The 19,997-nt window shown below is 40.2% G+C and overlaps 1 protein-coding gene across 8 annotated transcripts in view; it reads left to right on the plus strand.

Annotated features, from left to right (window-relative positions):
* Positions 1 to 19,997, plus strand: part of UTRN (utrophin) — a 448,258-nt gene that overhangs the window by 80,067 nt on the left and 348,194 nt on the right. For all 8 annotated transcript variants that reach the window (XM_053914383.2, XM_024551943.4, XM_053914384.2 and 5 more), the window contains one exon: positions 9,450 to 9,511. In XM_053914383.2, coding sequence (XP_053770358.1) covers positions 9,450 to 9,511 — 62 coding nt within the window. The remainder of the gene's footprint in view (positions 1 to 9,449; positions 9,512 to 19,997) is intronic.

The following is a 19,997-nucleotide window of genomic DNA, read 5'->3' on the forward strand; positions in this document are numbered from 1 at the left end:
AAAATTATATTTATAGTGGTAGTATTTCATTAAAGTATACAAACAAAGAACAGATACTTCTAGTTTTCCCTCCAGGTTTTGTGTTTATTTTCTTAAAGTGAGTAAAATATTAGGCCCTTGAGAAAGTCCAAGTAGCTTGGTGTGACCTGTAAGTAACATTTGACTTTGTGTTGATCTTCTATTTTTGTTTTTCCATCTTAATAACTGATCAGTACCAGAATAATTTTACCTAGAAATGATTCAATTTATTGCAAAAGGTATATTTTAAATGATGCACCTCCCCCTTCGACAGTGTTTTGTAGTGAATAGACTAGAAGGTGGGAAGAGATGGACCCCCTTAGGTCCTGTTATTTCTCATCTGGCTAATTATCTCTTCAGACAAATGTAGAAAACTCACCGGAAAGACAGATACAAGAAAAATCAATTTAACCTGGAGCATTTCATTTTTAGAAGCATGTGACCTTAACTGCCTCTGGTTGAGGAACGTGGCTCCTAATATACTTCTGTCACCCGTCCTGTTGGGTTTGGCTCCACAACAGAGCCCTTCTGTGTACTGGGTGTGGCATCCCCGTCTCTCCCTCCCTCCTCTATCCTTCCCACCTGCAAGCGATGATGGAATGCCAAAGCCGCTCCCAGTCTTACTGCCCCCTCCAAAGCAGGTAACTCGAGTCCTCTTAGCCTCAAGAAATCTAGCCCCCGAGTCTCCCTAGGTCTTTACTCTATTTAATCAGTGGTGGGGCACATCTATAAAATATATTGGCCAATTCACATTCATTGAATAACACTAAATTCACCAGTGGGAGAATGTTTCTAGCCTTTTAATTGTGCCAGTTCTCAAGCCACAGTAAAAGCACATTTCTCACATTTACTAAGTTAATTAGCAAAGTCTCTGGTGTTAATGGCGGCTGATGCCTTTGTAGTGGCCATCTCTGGAGTTCAGCCTTTCTGTTAAATTATAGCTCACCTTCTCCGCAGTATTATCCTGGGCAGGGACAGCTGTGAGCCCCTAGAGTGGTTTGCAGGCTGGAACATGTGTGTAGCCCTATGGCCAGCTTTTCCAGTGGGTAAGGAACCTGAGGAGGTGTCTTCGCTACCTGCTTTCTCCTTTCCAGTCTTTCCTTTCAGGAGTCCCCTCCTCCACTTTACGAAAGAAAGAAATCACCACCCCTCCCTTAACCCTCCCAAACCTCACTGCATTACAGTTCTGGGAGGCACCAAAAAAGGGCACAATTTAAGAATGCAAAACAAAGAACACCCCTTAAGAATTATTAAAACGGTCTGGGCCTTATTGCATCTAGGACAAGGCTTTGTGCCTGCCACCTTTATTCATTCATCCGTCCATCCCTCCGTCAATCCATCCTAGACTGAGAATTCTGAAGTGAGCTGTTGCCCTGGAGATACACATGAATATAGTTTTTAAATAGAAAACTAAAATCAGACTTCCCTTGTCAGAAATTACGTCTGATGTAGCTGATTCGTTTGACAGTGAGGACTAGTTTCGCTGATTAGTTAATGGAGAAGACATTTTCAATTAATTGAAGAACTGAATTTGCAGTTCCTTCATAACAGTGAAAATTATACTTTCTTACCTATTTAAATTTACCATAAATATTAGTTGTCAACTCAAAAATGTACATGGGAATTCTTTTAGAGGGTCACGAACACAAATTGTTTGAAGCCTCCGGCTTAAACTAACATAAATATAACATTATCCTTTCTGTGGTGAAATCTTTTAAAGTCCATCATAGACATTATACCGGAAGTTTCAAGACAACAAAGAAAAGATGCAAAAAGACTTTTGAGAAAAGACATAGAGAATGAGCCTCCAGTGGTGCTTGCACTGCTGTCGGGTGACCAGGACGGGCACAGCCAGGCAGGCTTTATGGCTGGAGATTCCAAATGGTGGCCCAGGCCATGACAGGTCCAGGGAAGGAGGTTGAAAAAGAATTTCGAGGGAGGCAGGATGGAGGGAGGTTTGGAGGTTCAAACTAGTGAGGTTGGCTTCAGAAGGTTATCTCTGGTGTCTGTGATGCTCATTCATTCAGTGTATACATGCTCCCTCTGTCTTTATCCGAGTGTGATGACCCAAAGGGATCATAAAAGCCACATAGTACACAGTTGAAGGTTTTCTACATCAGCTCTATAGACAATAATACACTCCGACGTAGGAGTGTAGGGAGCTATTTGGGCACTGAAAGTGTTTTCTTTTAGTTTTGATGTTTTTTTACAAGACTCTTTGAGAATTACTATTTCTTGGATATTTTTATTGTTTTATCATATGAATTTATGAGGAATATAAAAAGGACTCTAAAGGAATCTCTTTTATGGGGAAAAATAAGGCAAACTCAGAAAAAAAAACCCATGTGAATATTTAGCAGTCTTGAAAGAACATGTTTTCTTCTTATTTTGAAAAGTAGAACTTATCCTGACAAAGTCTAAAAGTCAGATCACTGCGATGTTTATTTACATTAACAAATTGTTCCCCATCCCTATGAAAGGTCATTTGCATGAATTTTCATACACCTAGAGATACATGTTTGTAAAACAGTCACTCTTTCCTGGGATTTCTCTAGACAGTTTGTGAAACAACAGATCTTTATTTAATAGTAATAAAGTGAGGAATGAGATTTCACAGAAGTTTTATTTAATAAATCTAACTTTTGTCAATTACTAAAAAAAAAATAGTTTCCTATCGACTTTTCATGACAGTGACTCATTGTCCTTATGACTCATTCACTTCCTCCTAAAAACCTCTCATTGTTCTGTGACATTTCAACTGATTTTATAAAACTCTTTTGCTCCAGGACAAAAGTCCAGAGTGAAGTATTTGTATGCGAAGTTTACAATTTATGGGGACAGAAACTGAGTCCTTATTCTTTTGCATTTGTAACACATATACTACGGTTAATAATTAAGATGTTAAGAGTTTTTCCAAAAGATATTTAGGGAGGTTTTAAACAATACCAGATGCCTATAAATGTTGTAGATAGTCTTCAGGTCAAGTTTAGCAGCTCTGGAAAATGAAAGTCAGAACCCATTTCCTCTTACATTCCTATTCATTTGTTTAAAAATTTGAGGAGCTCATCAAGGAGAAAATAGATAAGAAGTAAGTAAACTCTAAAATTAGAACATGGCCAGGAATTAATGGATACATCTAATTCTGAAAGTAATTCTTTGGGGAGTAGGTTAATCATTTCACAACACTGTGTAGATTAATTGCAAAAAAGCCATCTCGGAACCCTAGCTGCTTTGGTGTGTCATGCTGTTGCTCTTGTCTTCAGGATATCTCAGAGTTTGGGGGTTTTGCTTGGTACGTTTTGCATTTTCAAAACTGAGTCTTACGGTCAGCATCATCAGGGATAAGGGAAGTGAACATTTAAACCACAACATCAACATATATTTTAGCCTACTAGGATGGCTATAATAATAAAAAAGGAAAAAAAGTGTTAGCGAGGATGTGGAGAAATTGAAACCCAGGTGCGTTGCTGGTGGGAGTGTAAACTTGTGCAGTAACTATGGAAAACAGTGTGGTAGTTTTGAGTTTCCCTCAAAAATGGAAACAGTATTGCCATCTGACCCAACAATTCCATCCAAGGTATGGTACCTGCAAAGGAACTGAAAGCAGAGACTCGAACAGTTACAGCCTAGTATGCCAGTTTTCATTGCAGCATTATTCCCAATAGCCAAAAGGTAGACACACCCCAAGGGTCCATCAGCAGATGAATGGATAAATAAATGTGGCATCTATTTACCATGAACTATCTATTCAGCCATAAAAAGAAATGAAAATCTGATACATGTTACAGTATGTATGAATCTTGAACGCATTATGCTGAGTGAAATAAGCCAGACACAGACACAGGAAGAGAGATAGCGTATGATTCCGCTTAAATGAGATGTCTAGATGAGGCGAATGCATAGCAATGGAAAGATTAGAGGTTGGCAGGGCTGAGGGAAGGGGGAATGAGAGAGTTATGGCTCAATGGTGAGAGAGTTTCTGTTTGGGTGGATGAGAAAGTCGTGGGAACAGATAGTGGCAATGGTTGCATGACCCTGTAAATGTAATTAATGCCCCTGAATTTCATGCTTTAATATGATTAGAATGGCACATTTTATGTAATATGTATTTTACCACAATTTTAAAAATTAATAATGGTAATATACTAAAAACTGTTGAAATGAAAACTTTCAGTGGCTGAATGATATGATATGTGAATTATATGTGAATAAAGATATTTAACAATAAAAGCAGTTTTGGGAGCTAGAGGAGTATTAGATAAGAAGACACGGATCCCGACTTGATTTATGGCCCCAACTAACTGTGTGTTGTTGGTGCTTCTGACATTTCTGGTCTCAGGTTGACCAGGTGCCCCTTTACTTACCTTCCTGCTCCCATACACTGTGATTCTCTGCTAGTTGGGTGGGCAGTTCTGGTGGCTTAGGTTGGTTCTCATCTGGGGCATTTCCTCCAATGCGGAGAATAAAAGAAATTCTCTAATCTAGTCAAGGTGGGACTGTGGACTTTCTGAAATCCAAGGGTTCCATAATCATAACGGATTTGGGAGCAGTGTGGATGGGTTGTGCTAGCAGAACACGTGTTTGCTTAAACAGGCTGATTTTCAAGGAATCTGTGTTTTCTTACGAGAACATTCTTTTGAGCATGCATTTCTAACTTCATACTCCTGATCCTTTTTATGGCTGTCAGCTCTTTTCAGCATTGAAAACTTTCTGAAGATTGGGTTAGTTTAGAATTCTTGTCTTGACATCATTATATGTTACAGCCCTCTGTGTTTTGTCATAGATGCAAAATTATGTTTTTATTAAATAGGCTCTTTTTTGGGGGGTCAGGTGTTTCGTCTGAGCCTGAAAAGGAGAGGGTATTATTCGATTGTCTTAATCTCTCTCGGATGCCCTTCCTCCCGTCTTTGCATACCAGACTTCCTCAGTCCTTCAAGATACATTATTGTAAATGCTCTTTTTATTTTTCTCATGGAACTTGCTTTGACCTTTCCTTGCTTGGATGTGCATTGAATGCAGGCTCAGGAAAAGGTCAGACGTGGTTCTGTTTGTGACTTTGCTACTTGCTATGTGGGTTACCTGGGTGATTCATTTAACTTATGTCCTTGGGTATCAGCTTTTCATTTTAAAAGCGGAGTTGTTTTCCTCTTCTTCCTCACTCCATCCATCTTCGCTTCTCCCAAAGAGATCATCAGTTTGATTTTTTGCTTTGTGCAGAGTGAAGCAAAAGTATATTTTAAATGCAGTTTTTAGCTTTATTATCTTCAAATTGTAAATGCAATAAACTTACAAAAATACCATTTGAAATGTCATCTCAATTTCTTATGCCCTTAGGTAGTTTGACAATTTTGAAAAGCACATTTTGAATTTTAAGTTTTCCCCGCAGATCCTCTGGGGATGTCAGATTTGGAAACAAACTCAGGAGTTCAGGTACTCTGCTGGTGAACAGTCTCCTCTCGTCTCTGTTTCTTCGTGTACAGATTTTTAGTGTTTCACAGATTATTACATAATATTTGCTTCCATATAACATTTTAACACGTATTGTTTGAATAAATGAATTGGTTTTTTCGGAGACCAACAAATGTATGTGAAAGCAGGAGAGGAGAAAGACGTGTTCTAAGCCTTAGCAGTGGATTTATTTTGGGGCTGACTCACACACCATACCCAGAAAAAGAAGTGGAAGAAGTGGGAGTATGGTCTGAAACGCTTTCATTTGTTCCGAAATCATCACTTTTTGCTAATGAGACAGTGGCTTTCTAGGTTGTGTTAAATTTTGTGAAAGAGGCTTCCATTACGTCAATCCAAGTTCAAAATCATCCAACAGGACATTTCTTTTTTGGACTAAATTCTAAGGACTTGGTTTCTGAATTGTTGCATGGTAAGCAACTCAGGTTATCGCCAGCCAATTGGACCCTCCTCAGTTGCTTTGAAAAATGTTCTAGGGGTCACACTTTCTCTCTGTTAGAAGAGCTTTTGCTGGTGGTGGAGCTGTTCCTGAGTCTTGGGCATTTCCGTAGGGGATACAACTCCTAATTGCTCCACCCCATTTCCAGTTTGAAGTTTAAATTGAGATTTGTTGCTGAGTTCTGCTAAAGGAATTTTTGAAATGCACTTGAACTGGTGAGGTGAAATAAAATTCAAACTCATTTCTTTGAAGATTTATCAGGCAGTTTTGTTGATGTTTCTTGCTTCATTTCTCTTACCCATCACAGAAATAAAATTCCAGGCTAGGCAGCAGCCAAGGCCCTGGATCTGTGTGAGCATGTCAAAAGCATTTTAAGAAGAGCAAAATATTTAGAGAAAGAATTTGGAAAATCAGCCTTAAGGGATTTAATGCATTTTTCTGCTCCTAATTCAGTCCCGTGTTTGTCCTCTAATGGAGAAAGGTCATTAATGGGTAAGATTTACTAGGTCGGGAACGGCTTTCAGAAACTAAACGTTTTTCTAAAATCCATCTCTAAAGAAAAGACTTGTTTGGAAACCTGAAAGAATATATTTAGACTATAAATTATACTCACTCATTTAATGCGTATATAAATAATATAGTGAGTTATATGTAAGTTAACTAATTGGCTTGATACTGGAGAGTTAAATGAACTGGAGACTGTTGAAGTTCTGTGTACATTTCTAGGAAGACAAAATGATTGACCAGAATAGCACGACTTAGATTTGGAGATGTCCTGCTACAGCTTTGCCAGCACATTTTCACCTGCCTGACACAGGGACCTGGGCCAAGGTCGTGACTGTGGTGTGGTGGGCAGTTCTATACGAGTAACTGTTCCAAATCTGTTACATTTTTAATCTCCTAATCAAAAAGCTGCAGGCCAATTCCTGTACTTTTACTGAATTCCTGTCTGGCAGAAAATGAGAGGGGTGTGTGTGTGTGTGTGTGTGTGTGTGTGTGTGTGTGTGTGTTTTTGAAAAAAGGGACATGTAAACTCAGGGCTTGTTGAAATATGAACTCTTTTCTTTCCCTCTTGAACCATGCCAAGGAAATTAATACAAAAGAGTTTTTATGAATTTTGGAGAAGTTTTGAAATGTTTGGGTTTGATTATTTATCTTTTACAAGCCAATACTTTATTTTGTATCAGTTACTTACACTCGTATTCAGACTTTGATTTGACCCAAAGATCACATACTATTACAGAAACATTAGCTTATTAATTTTTATAAACATCTCTGTATGGTGGGAATCTTTTTGAAACTTGATTTCATTCTATATGTGATAAAAGTAAAAGGTCTTATTTATCTCTTGATAAGGTGACAGGTACTTCATTCCATCTATACCTATAGAGGGCCCTATGTATACAATTCTATTGGATAACTTAATATGTTTTTGAAAATAAGGCTGACTACCTAGGGAAGTGGTTAAGAAAAAAAAAATGTAGTAACATTTCTCCCTTAGAATTTTCCAAATTTCTATGGTCAAACATTCTTAAGTTGTATGAATGCTATGAAGTTCACATAATTTAATACTTACGACATATATATTTCTTCATAGCATTATGGGATAAGAGATATGGCAATATTTACAAAGATAAGTCTTTTAAGACAGTAGGGCAAAGAAGTGGATTTCCCGAGCATTAAGATGGCATTTTCATATGGTGTTCACGTTGGCGGGGCTGGCGGAGCACTCTCTGCAGGTTACTATGTCCGATTGCTGTGTATTCTGTGTAAAGCTGAGCCCTGTGCCTCCTGGGTGTGATGTTCAAGGCTAGGACATTCAGAGTGTGTAAGCAAATCCTCTGAGTTAATAAATGGCTTATTTGTGGCATTGATCAGATGGCAGAAAGCCTGAAATCGGGACTGATGCTGACTGCATCGTCCTTTCTGAAAGGAAGGCCTCCTCAGCACATTTAACATCAAGCAATTTCTTAGAGAGCAGTTTTGCTTTTAATCCAGTTGTCCCCTCTGTGTCTCAGAGTCAGTCTCCAATTACCTTTATGGATCTGTAGAAGTGCACCCTTTTCGGTAGCTGCTGCCGTATTTATTCCAGGAATGACCTTTTAATTACAAGCTCTCCTTCCAGAAGAGAGTAAGGACCGAAGATACCACAAAGATTCCCACAGACGTGGGAAGTGTCGTGGGTGAACTTCTAATTACGCTGCTAGGGATGAGTGAGGAGGTCTGGTGAGAGATGACCGTCTCTGACTGATGCGCAGAGGGCAGAGCCCCCTCGGGCCTCCTCTGATTATTTTGCTGTTACTGTGCAGGGGGCAGCCTGGTGGTTTGGACAGTCGTGGAACAATCACTGTTATATATCCAGAATCTCAGCTTTCTGCACTGTTCTAAGCGCTCCTTAGACAGCTTTCAGAACTCCTTCGAGACTGTTAACAGGCTGCTTGTAGACTTAATCAACAATGACCCTTGCTGGTTGTATTAGAGAATTGGTGAGCAATTGAAGAGGATATGATTAGAAGGAACAGAAAGGGTAAACTGCATGTTTATCTGACTTGTTCACACACATACTATAGTAACAATAGCAAGAAGAACGAAGGACTGAATGCCAACTCTTTGTCAAGTATTTTCCACTTATATTCACTAATCCTCACAGTGCCCTTATGAGCTGGGTGCTGTTTTTTGGGCATTTTACAGATGAGAACTTGGAGGCTGGGCACCCTTATGACTTACTCAAGGCCACAGGCTAGTAGATTGGGGTGTGGTCTGTTGGGTTCTGAAGCCCTTTGGTCTCTTTGTTATGACACCCAGCCTCCTTATAGCCAGCTAGATAACTCTACCCATGTTCAAGAAGTTCGGGTTGCTGTAGTATTTTTAAGGTCAATTTTCATTTGTAGTGCCCTGAAAAATGAATTTGTAGTCATTTAAAAACTGGCTGATTTCTCTACTTGTAGAATATCTAGATCATTTTTATGGAACAGGATCATTAAAACTTTGCCATGTCATTTACTACAGGAAAACAGGGTGTGGAATTGACAATAAACTTTATACTTATACTAAACCTTATACTAGTTTTTGTTCTGCAAGATATAGGACTCATATGAAAAGGAGGGGAATCATGAATTTTTTAGTTTTTATAGGATATCTTTGATTTTTGTTTGTAACAGATTGACATTTTCTTCATGCTGAAATTTTACTTAAACAAAACGCAAGTCTGTGTGGCACATAATAGTTTGAAAGCAGGGTCCTGATTCTATCACCGTGGACTTAATGGCTGGTGGCACTATGCCAACGCTGAGAGTGAAGAGCCAGCCAGCTCCCTGGGCCCCCCTCCGCTATAGCCGATGGCAGGCCCCAAAAGTGCTGAAGTCGGCAGCCATCACATTCTTCACTAGCTGTGGATGGTTGTGCCTCATGAAGTCTGCTGATAGGACTATTTAAAACTCTCCGGGATAGTGATGATCTTGTTTAGCACCCTTATAAAGCTGTAGTATCTCACACTTTTCCCTTCTCTCTGCTTTTCCTCCCGCAGATGAACACAATGACGTGCAGAAGAAAACCTTTACCAAATGGATAAATGCTCGCTTTTCAAAGGTAACCGAGACTTTCAAATACTTTCTGATGATTCAAATGCTTCATTCTGATTGATGGAGTTTGGTTGGAAGTGCAGGGAATTTTCCCCATGAAATATGAACTAATGAAAATGTACAGATACATTTATTTTTCCTTTATTCTCTTTTAAAATAGGTTGAAATGGAAATTCTGGTGTACATAGTTCAGGGTATAAACAGCTCTTTATTTTTACCAGGTAGTCATTTGGTATCAAGCCAACAGCTTGCCGCTTTTGACTCTGTGGATCCTGGGTACATTTAGGAAAGGAAAGTGTCATTGGGAAAATTTTGTGTTGACTTTGCTAAACAGATTATTTTATTTGGCCTGGTTAAAATCCAATTGCTATCATTCAGGCAGCCATTCTACCGTGTGCGGAAAAGGTTAGGGACTTCGGGGCTCATGACTGTGGCTGATAATGTGCCTCCGCCATGTGGCTTCTTTGTAAACTTCCTCACTTCTTTCCCCAAAGAAGTTCTTTGGGGATCTGTTCTTTCCCAGTATTTCCTACCCCTTGGATTGTAACCAAGGTTTTGATGGATACTTTTCTTAGGAGCAGAGTAAGCCGAGGAGGGGAGCTGGCACTGCTCTTTCAGACTTGCCCCGGTACAGCTGTCCACTGGGCATTGACCTGCTTCCCTTCTGTAGTCCCGGGGCTGCTGGGATTTTGTCATTCAAATCTGAGATGGGAGGACAACTTTCAGGCTAATGGATTATACAGGACGAAAAAGAAATGTTGCTCAGAGAAAACACCACGGCGGTATTTTAAATAGTATGAAAGGTATTTTAATTGAGTTATTTTTCCAAATGTTCTGCCTGAGAAGGTCGCAAAGGTCAGGAAAGTAAATGTGGGCATTTCTTTGAAGCCAAATGAGAATGTTTTAAGGTTACTTTGAGTAACAGTGTAGTTTAAAAATTGCTCCACATCCCAATATTTACAGTTGATTATTTGATTGCAGTGTATTTTTAGGTTTTGCAAGTTTTTGTTGAGGGATGTTTAATTCTGCCTCCAAGAATGTAAGGAATGTGGAAATGTCTGACTTTGACAGGAAGGTCAAGAATATAGAAGTGCCCGCATCATTGGTGGTTTTCTGTGTAGGGTTATTCCAAAGCACACATAGGTTTTTTGTTTTATTTTTTTGTAAATTTTAATTTTTGCTGTAGAGGCACAGGTAACATCTGGGTGATTTGGATTTCCAGAACAGATTATTTTATGAACTTGATATTTAAAACTCTACATTTATAATCTATATGTTGTTTTGTAATATTAAATCAGCGCTTTAAGTCCCACATAAATTATTTGCCCCGGGAGACTTGTAATTATTGCCAAGTCAATGAAAAGACCAGGTAATGTTATCATTTTTAGTAAAAGTTATGATTATGTAAACTGACACAGAAGCTAAAAGCCTGCTTTATTTGGCAAAACAGTATCAAAAGTAGAACTGACCCTGGAAATGTGTCCTTGTAGATTACTTCTAGTAAGAAATCAGAGTAAAAAAGGGAATTTGGGTGAGCCTGGAACACATTTATCAAAGTAATTATGACTGGATATAATGATGGGGAGGATTCATGGTAGAAACAGTGAACTTTATATGCATTTTTATCTCTATATCTTATCTATTTCTACATCTACGTCATCTGTAATCTATATCTTATCTACATCTGCATCATCTATATGTAATCTGTATCTGTAGTATCTACATCTACAGCTACATCTGTAGCTGTCTCATCTACAGCTACATCTCTCTGTCTGTGTCTCTATCTCATTGCTTTTTCCTGGCTCTCTTAAGTCCCTAAGTCACACTGCCTCCCCACTGGTGACCAGGAAAGGATAGATGGGGAGATTTACGCAGACTCCTTACAGAGCTTCACTGCTGCTGAGCTGGTGTGAGGTCGTATTTGAGCATGGCGTCCCTGGCTAATCGAAGGGCTAGCCCCAGGGGACAAAATCCAGTTGAAGGGTATGCATTCATTGTATGTTATTCTTGTTTATCCATGTCCTTAGTATATCATGGTGGACTTTAAAATAGAATTATTAATTGAGTCTGCTGCTTTCCTGTGCTGTTGGTCCCTCTAGAGAAAGAGGGCCCCGTGTGGCAAGAAATTCAAGAGACTCTGACGATATCTTCTGCCTTTTAGGAATTTGCTTTAGATTCCTTTCCCGGACATTCAGACTTCATGGCCCCTCCCCAGCTAAAGTCTTCAACACCACGTCTTGTTGATTCCAGTGCCATTTAACATTGTGTGTGTGTCCCTTTCTCTCCGTCTTTGCTGACAACCTTCTTTTGCCAAGTAACTATTAGCTGAGTTAGGAAAAGTTGTGAAAGGCTTTAAGATGAGCAAAAAAGATTGGTGGGAGCCCTGCCAGCTTGTCCATCTGGGTTATCTGCCTTCCATTATCTTTGAGCTAGTAACAACAGATAATAATGCAAATGATACTTATTCAAAAAATCGTGAAGTAGCTTGGAATGTAATTGATTATTGCCCCTTGAATAGACCTGATTTTCCATCTATTACACATTTATTTCAGCTTTCCTTTGTATAGACATATGGCTTTTTGAATTCTCCTTGGAACCAGTTTTAACACCTTCCTGGTTTCCTCATTAGTTAATGAGTTGAAGTCATTGACACATGTTAATATTACATTTGTATGAGATCCACAACTTCACCTTAAAGAAATTATTCCCGAACACATGGAACTCGTAATAGTTTCCCATCTGGTCCTTCCTTTCCATGCTTCACCTTCTCTATCCCCTTCCTTCCACTTTCCACAGAGTACCTGGACAGACCCTAACGTGTAAGCCTAAATACCTCTTTCTTTTCCGTAAAATCTCTCAAGGGCTGTCCATTGTTAGTGCTTGGCTTTTTAGGCACTAAATAGCAACCCCTCCAATTTACTCCTAATTTCATTTTACTTTACTCTTGGCCCCTAATTATGCTCTAGCCACATAGTCTGTGCCTCCAACAGCACGGGCCTTCCCACGGCATTTACACGCACGCCTCCCTCCGTCATTTCCTGGCCAACTGACTGCCACTTTTCCTTGCCTGAGCTTCAGTGCCGCTTACCCATGGACGCAGTTTTCTGAACTCCCAGAGGAGGGTAGGTGTGCTCCATACTCTTGAAGTGCTGTCCTTTGAAGCACTTGCCGTAATTGTAATTTAAATAATTGTACGTGAAAGTACTTGTCTGTCCTCTCCCAGATGGTGGTATGTTCCATGGGTGTAGGGTTGTCTCTCTTGTTCTTCGCGGTGGCAACTCCGGCACTTAGCCAGCACCCAGAGGGGGTTTACAGACTTAATAAATAAATGCATGACAGTGACTGAAACATACATTTAAATGCTTACCACTGTATAGCCATAGGCCAATTAGAGGTGGTTGATTGGAAAGAGATAGCAGTGTGGAAATGAGAGCAAAATGGCATAAAAACTGTGTTATTTCATGGATGTGAATACATCAGGGCTTTTGCTGCACTTACGCACAAAACCAAACAAATCCAGCCATGCGAAGTTTTCATGTTTACCTGGTTTCCTGGAGTTGTGCTGCAAAGATCATTAAATCACCATTTGGATTTAATACACGTATGAATCCCTTGTTTACTTCCTAGGGTTCTTCATATAGGATCTACCTGTAAATTCACAGTGAAGGAAATGGCATTTAAAACATCAAATGGGTTTACTTCATTCCTTGGTAAGAGATTCAGGAAACAGCTTGAGAATACTGAATAATATGGATCTAAAACCATATTTTGATTTGAAATATAGACACCTATATATATGATAGCTAAGATAGCATTTACTATAACTATATACTCTTTTTGCTCTAGGTCCTTGTTAATATGTCATAGAGGGGACAATGCTTTGGAGTTTGGGTATCCTGAAAAGTCACATCGTGTAGGAAAACTTATGGTTGTTGGGTTTTAAAATGTTATGTAAAAACTCAGAAGGAAATGATTATTTAAAGGAGCTAAGAGTTAGGAAATTAAACACTTCTTCCTGAATATGCTGCTCATTTATTTATGACCTCTGGCGAATTATTAGCCAATTTTTTCAGGTCACTTAGTTTTTATTCCTCCAGCTATGAGACACAGTTGGTCATAATTACTTGTCTCGTATTACTAAGAAATAGAGAGGCATTATTGTAAAACATTATGGAAGATTATAATTACTTAGGAATGCTAAATTAAAATCCTATCAAGTACTCTCAACTTGTGGTATCTGTGGCCTATGCTATACATATATTTTAAAACAAATGGAAATGAAAAAGCATTGGCTCAGTAAGCCCACTTTATTCCATTGTTTGGTGGGAAAGGGGTGAGTGTTTTGTTCCCTTTAATTCGAGGAGCCTTTGGTTTGTTCATGGGCTGGTCTCCTGGGGGAGGCCGCAAAGGTCTCTTGCTTCACTATTGGGAAATGTGTTCTGACTTTAAGCCTGCATTTTCCTGGGCTGACTCTGAGAGCTTCTCATCTGGCAGAGCTGAGACATAGAAATGGCCGAAGCTCTTTTATCAGTTTGGTGAGGTGATTCTCAAAAAAAGGTTTAACACATGAAGGTCAGGTAGAGAATATGCAAAGTTAGAAATGCTGAACTTTCGTGTGGGCGGCATTCTGCTTTTCCCCTTTCAGGGACAAGGGTGAGCCAAGTTTTCATTTAGTGACTATTCCAAACTCGAAAATTAAATTGATTGCACATAAAAGAAGAAATCTGAGCATTTTTTAATAGATTTCAATGTGAAGAGCTATTTAGATGTCTTGTTCCTTTTGGAGACAGTGGGACTTGCTTTAAAAAATTAAAAAAAAATCCTTACCTGAAGATATGTTTATTGATTTTGAAAGAGAGAAGAAGGGAGTGAGGGAGAGAGAGAGAGAGAGAGGGAAAGAGAGAGAGAGAGAGGGCGCACGTGAGAGAGACAAAAAGAGAAATCTATGTGAGAGAGAAACGTTGATCGGTTGCCTCCTGTACATGCCCCAACCGGGGATCAACCTGCAATCTAGGTATGTGCCCTGATGGGGGATGAAACCCACAACCTTTTGGTGTATGGGACGATGCTTCAACCAACTGAGCCACCTGGCCAGGGCAGGACATCGCTTTTAGTGTCATCCTGTTTTCTCCTTTTTCATGTTAGACATTGATGGCACAGAAATAGAAGTGGACGGAGATGTGCAGGCAATTTACAGAGGAAGGTGCAACAGCGGCATCCTGCAGGTGTTGCATCCTCTGTGTGACAGGTGAAGGACACCGCTCAGGCTTCCCTGTGTGCTGACAAACCGCCTTTCCCGTAGGGATGTGAGCTGGGGAGTTACGCACTGGGTCTACCATTGATTTATTTCTTTGAATATGAGTGTCGCAGCTCAACTAAGTGTTTTAGGGGCCCTAACCATTCAAGTGGTTCCCTAAGAAGTTTCAGTTTCTGTCTATTCACCAACACCTCTCCAAAGCAAACAATAAAACATGTTCCATTTCTCTCAACAGCTTCCAGATATATTTTGGCTATGAGTTTGCTTGTTTTGTTGTTTTCATTCAATTTGATTTTTGTCTGTTTGTTTGTTTGGTTGGTTCCAAGCATTATACTTGCAAAATGATTTTCACCTGGTTACTCTGGTGAAAGTAAAAAAAAAAAATTGACGTGCGTGTTTTGTATATATTGAGTACTTAATAAATGATTTTGAGCATATTAGTATTTGTAGTTGTTAAATAAATCTGGCATTATAGGCTGCCTTTGTAATTGATGATAAGTTTTTAGATTGATCTGTTAAGAGGAAATGACTTTGTACCCTTCAGCTGGAAAGGAGTGAGCAGAGCCAACTACCTGTGTACTATTCAGTCCGAGTGACCACCACCAATTTCTCCCTTCCCTTCCCTGCAGGACCCCCAGGCTCCCTCCAGTCACTACCCAGGGCCAGCTTTGGGTGGATGCCAGGTAACTGGTCCTTGCCCTTCAACTCCCAAATCCATCCGGCACCAAGCTCTTCCAGACCTCCTCCTGGGCACATTCAAAGCCAGCATTTTAGGCTACGTGGTACCAGGAGAGGGCCTGAGGGAGCTGTTCCTCTCTGCTGAAGGCCTCCAGCAGGAAGGAAGATTCCCTCCCCTCCTCTGACTCCCGAGCCTCTCTCCCACAGATAGCTGTGTCTTCTACTGCCACCTCTCAGGGGTACTCAAAGATTCCACTCCAGAATGGCAATGTGTATTCTGTGTTCTGCAAAACAAAAAATAAATTTTTTCTTGGAAATTATCACTGAACACATGGGTCACTATGATGATCTGCCAACTGGTTCTTCCAGGCCTCACCTTATCCATCCCCGTCCTTGCACTTTCTACAGAGTAGCTGGAGTGACCCTAAAGTGACCCCAAAGCCTTGATTAGTACAGGGATGGGTGGGCCTGAGCCAGTGTGGGCCAGTGAGCTGTGAAGAGGATTGGTGAAGAGGTGGTGGTTTGGGGGAAAGAAGCATTTTCTGTTAACCAGAGCTAGAAGACACTGGACCCATTTTCCACTGTTCCTGGCCTAGGACGTGTGTAGCCCCAGTGGCTGCAGGTAGCCCACCACCCTCCCACTGGCCACGAGGGGAGCCCAAGTGGGGGTGAGGTGGGGGGAGTTGACATCGTTACTGTTTTTCCTGTTGGGGAAATTTTAAAAAAGCCTGCTAACACAAAGGCCTCTATTCAATATGGAATACGGGGAAAACACAAGTTATTACTGAACATGCGTATCAGATTAGGTGCATGCAGGCAGTGGTAAAAGCCTGGAAATGCTGGGCAGAATTTCACACGAACATATGTAAAGTAGAAGGAAAAGCAATGAGCATGAGTCTCCTGGAGGGGCAGATGCGTGTGCCTTGGGCGGGTCTCCTGTCTACCTCCTGGGAGACTCCTGAGTAAATTTTGAGGTATTTGTTATCTTGCATTGGAAAATTAGAGACAATTTATCTGATTCTTGACCAAAAAGTTGGAACTATTATTTTTTTTTTACCATTTTTAAATAGTACTACATTTATCGGGGTGACATTGGTTAATGAAATTATATGGGTTTCAAGTGCACGGCTCCACGATACATCATGTGTGCATTGCATTGTGTTCACCAAACAGTCGTGTCCTCTGCCACCAGGCATTGGACCCCTTCACCCTTTTCTGCCTCCTTCCCGCCGCCCCCCGTTCCCGCTGGTAACCAGCATAAACTGTCTGCGATTATGAGTTTTTGTTTGTCTGTGTGTTCATTTGATTTGTTGCTTTCAGTTTTATGTCTCACATGTGAGTACAATCATATAATAGTTAACTTCTTCCGTATGACTTACTTTGCTTAGAATGATATTCTCAAGATCCGTCCACGTTGTTGCAAATGCCAGTATTTCATCTTTTCATATGACCGAGTCATATCCCATAGCGTGTATGTACCACGTTTTCTTTATCCAATCATCTACTGAAGGACATTTCATTTGTTTCCGTGTTCTGGCCACTGTGAATAGTGCTGCAATAAACATAAGGATACATATATTGTTTTCAAATAAATGCTTTCAAAAATTTGGGGTAGATGCCCAGAAGAGAGATTGATGAGGCCTATTATGTTTTAAAGGGGACACTCAGGTAAAGGAAGGGGCAAGACACCTGTCTCTCCTCTGTTTAACAAAGAAAATGGCATTTCATTGACCTTCACAGTATCGTTGTCAATGCCATACTTGGTGCCTCACCCTGGCCCCGTGGAAGCTTATCTTCTGAGGAACTGCGTTCTTTACACCCCTCCACTGCTTTACCAGTTGTGCATATGAGGAATGAGCCGTGCTGTCTTCTGAGTCTGCCTCTGGTCCTTGCCTGATGTGCCTGTGGAGCTGGGGCTCATTCAGCCAGCAGCCCTTGCCGGGTTATTTTCCATGAAGTCCACAAGCACCTCTGCCTCTGGCTGCCAGGTGTGTGAGCCCCTCGTTGGGGTCGTTGTCATTCCAGTTTTGTGAACACTATTTTAGCGACTTTGCATACCAAAATCAAGGTACCAATTCTGTCACTTGCTGTAGGGCTCCTGATGCTCTGGAAGATGTTACCTGATCTAGCTTGTGGTGTATAGTATACTATAATTCTTAAGGTGCATGCACATTCATGGATGCGACTCCTGTGTGAACACTGAGCACATCACTGCTCTGGAGGTGATACGATGTCAGTGTGATCCCCTGAGCTGTCCGTTTCTTTCGTTTCTCTCTTTCTCCCTCCTTCCAAGCAAGCTTCTAGATGGAATCTTGTTCAGTTCTTAAGAGCTCGTGATCACCGTGAATTCTTAAAGAGGATGGCTGAGAGCCCTGCACTCACTAATTCTCGGAGCGACTGTAACACATCTTGCTGGTTTTCCTTTGTCAAGGTGTTTACAGACCTCTTTAGGCACTTCATTGAACTCACTCTGCTGTCAGTCAATAGCCACGCTGTTTTCATTCTTCACCCTGGGGTTTAATATCTATAGGGCATATAGTGAAGGTTGTATAGCTTGCATTTCATTGGTTAAGCTATCAATTTTATAATTGTGATGAAACTAATTTCATCATTTTACTTAATCTGGATTTTTAAAAGGAATCTATTGTTTTATATAATAATACATATTATAAAAAATTAGGTAATAGAAGAAATCCAAAGAAAAAGTTTTTCAACCAGTTTTAATTCCACTACCAAGATTTTAATAGAACATTTTTTGTTGTAAACTAGTTAATGTATATTTATAAGTAAACATAGTATAATTAACCAAAATGACATTGTACATAGTGCTCACTGATGCATTATTGATTTTTAAGAAAATAAAGAATTACAAGAACCAAGAAAGTTGCTACATTTGTATCGGTGGTGAGATTTGGGACTTATAAGACTAAAGATTCTGATTCTAAAAATGTTAAAATAAATATTAAATTGAATTACTTATTTCATTTTGAATTTTTAAAATAACCAACCCCTTGCAAAAAAACAGTGACTCAGAAAAAAACACCCAAAACCAAACGAGTGAGATTATAAAGTTTACAATATGTTATCAGATGCTGGGGCATAATTTTTCAATTGATCAGGGACATCTCATTAATCTCAGGGTAATCTGAGAAGAGTGCAAATGCATTATGGTATATATGCTGTGTATGCATGTGTATGTGCATATGTACGTATGTGCAGTGGGCATGGGAACTGAACTGTACAGACTGCCCTGAATCCTGCTTCAAAAACAGGTAGAGCATAGGTAAGTGACAGCTAAACAATGTCAGAAGTCTCAAGTTCATTACTTGTTTGTAAGAGCCCATCATTAGACATCCTAGGTGTGAAAGCATTTAAAAACTTATCTTTATACCTTTTATTATATAGTTATAACTTGATTACTTATCATGAGATTAGATAAATCTTAGGACAGATTCTACTTCTGTACTGTAGCTGTGACTTGGTACGGATTTGGCCGAGCCCAGCTAGTTCAAAAGTCCCTCTTGATGTGCTCACCGCGCTTTGGTGGTGCTGGTTCTGTTTAGTCTGTTCAGACTCTGAGTTCCTTGAAGGCGAGGCCTGCATTTGCGAGCCCGTTCGGGCAGCGTTTTACTAGCACACCCCAGAGAGGTGGGGTTGACCCGTGTTCCAAAGGGAAAGTCCGGGCCCCAGTTCCACTCTGGTTTTTTTGCTGTTGGTAGAAAGAATGAGCTCTTCACCCTTTTAAGAACTCCAAATTATACTTCCTAAATTTTATTTTCTTATTCAGTCTTTTACAGATTTTTTTCTATTATTACTACGCCTGTTGCTGAAAAACTTGACCTATGATGGAATGATTATGATTTGGGAGTATTGAAGAAGGGGAGAATAACACAGTATTAGATTAGAGAGAGGGTGGAGGCTAGCACACTGAGGATCTTTTCTTTAGAGATTGTATTTGTTTATTTTTAGAGAGGGGGAAGGGAGGAAGAAAGAGAGGGAGAAAAATATCAATGTGTGGTATGTCTTGCATGCCCCCAACTGGGGACCTGGCACACAATCCAGGCATGTGCCCTGACTGGGAATTGAACCAGCGGCCCTTTGGTTTGCAGGCTGGCATGCAATCCACTGAGCCACACCAGCCAGGACATGGATCTTTTGTTTGGAGTTTGGATTGTCTTTGCCTGTAAGGGGAATCCATTACATATTTGGGGTAAAGTAGGGACATGGCATGATATGATCTGCATCTTAAAATTAGATTTATTCTTACTGTGATGCAGAAGAAGCAATCAGTTTCCTCGTACTGGAGGCGTGTACTGGAGTGATGGTGGGGAGGATGTGTTTTTGGAAGTAGAAATGAGAAGTGGGGAGTGAGTGAAAGGGGAATAATCTGGTATAACTGCTTTGTTTTTTGGTCTGAGCAGGTATGATGACTCACTGGTATTTTGCATTCAGTCATGTTCCCTAGTCTGTAGATGGTGGGGTGTGTGTGTATGTGTGTGTGTGTGTCCTTTCCACAGAAATTATTGATTCCTCAGAGGACTCAACTGTTGACTGATCT

Source organism: Desmodus rotundus, chromosome 11, assembly GCF_022682495.2.
Source record: "Desmodus rotundus isolate HL8 chromosome 11, HLdesRot8A.1, whole genome shotgun sequence".
Classification (NCBI taxonomy): Eukaryota; Metazoa; Chordata; class Mammalia; order Chiroptera; family Phyllostomidae; genus Desmodus; species Desmodus rotundus.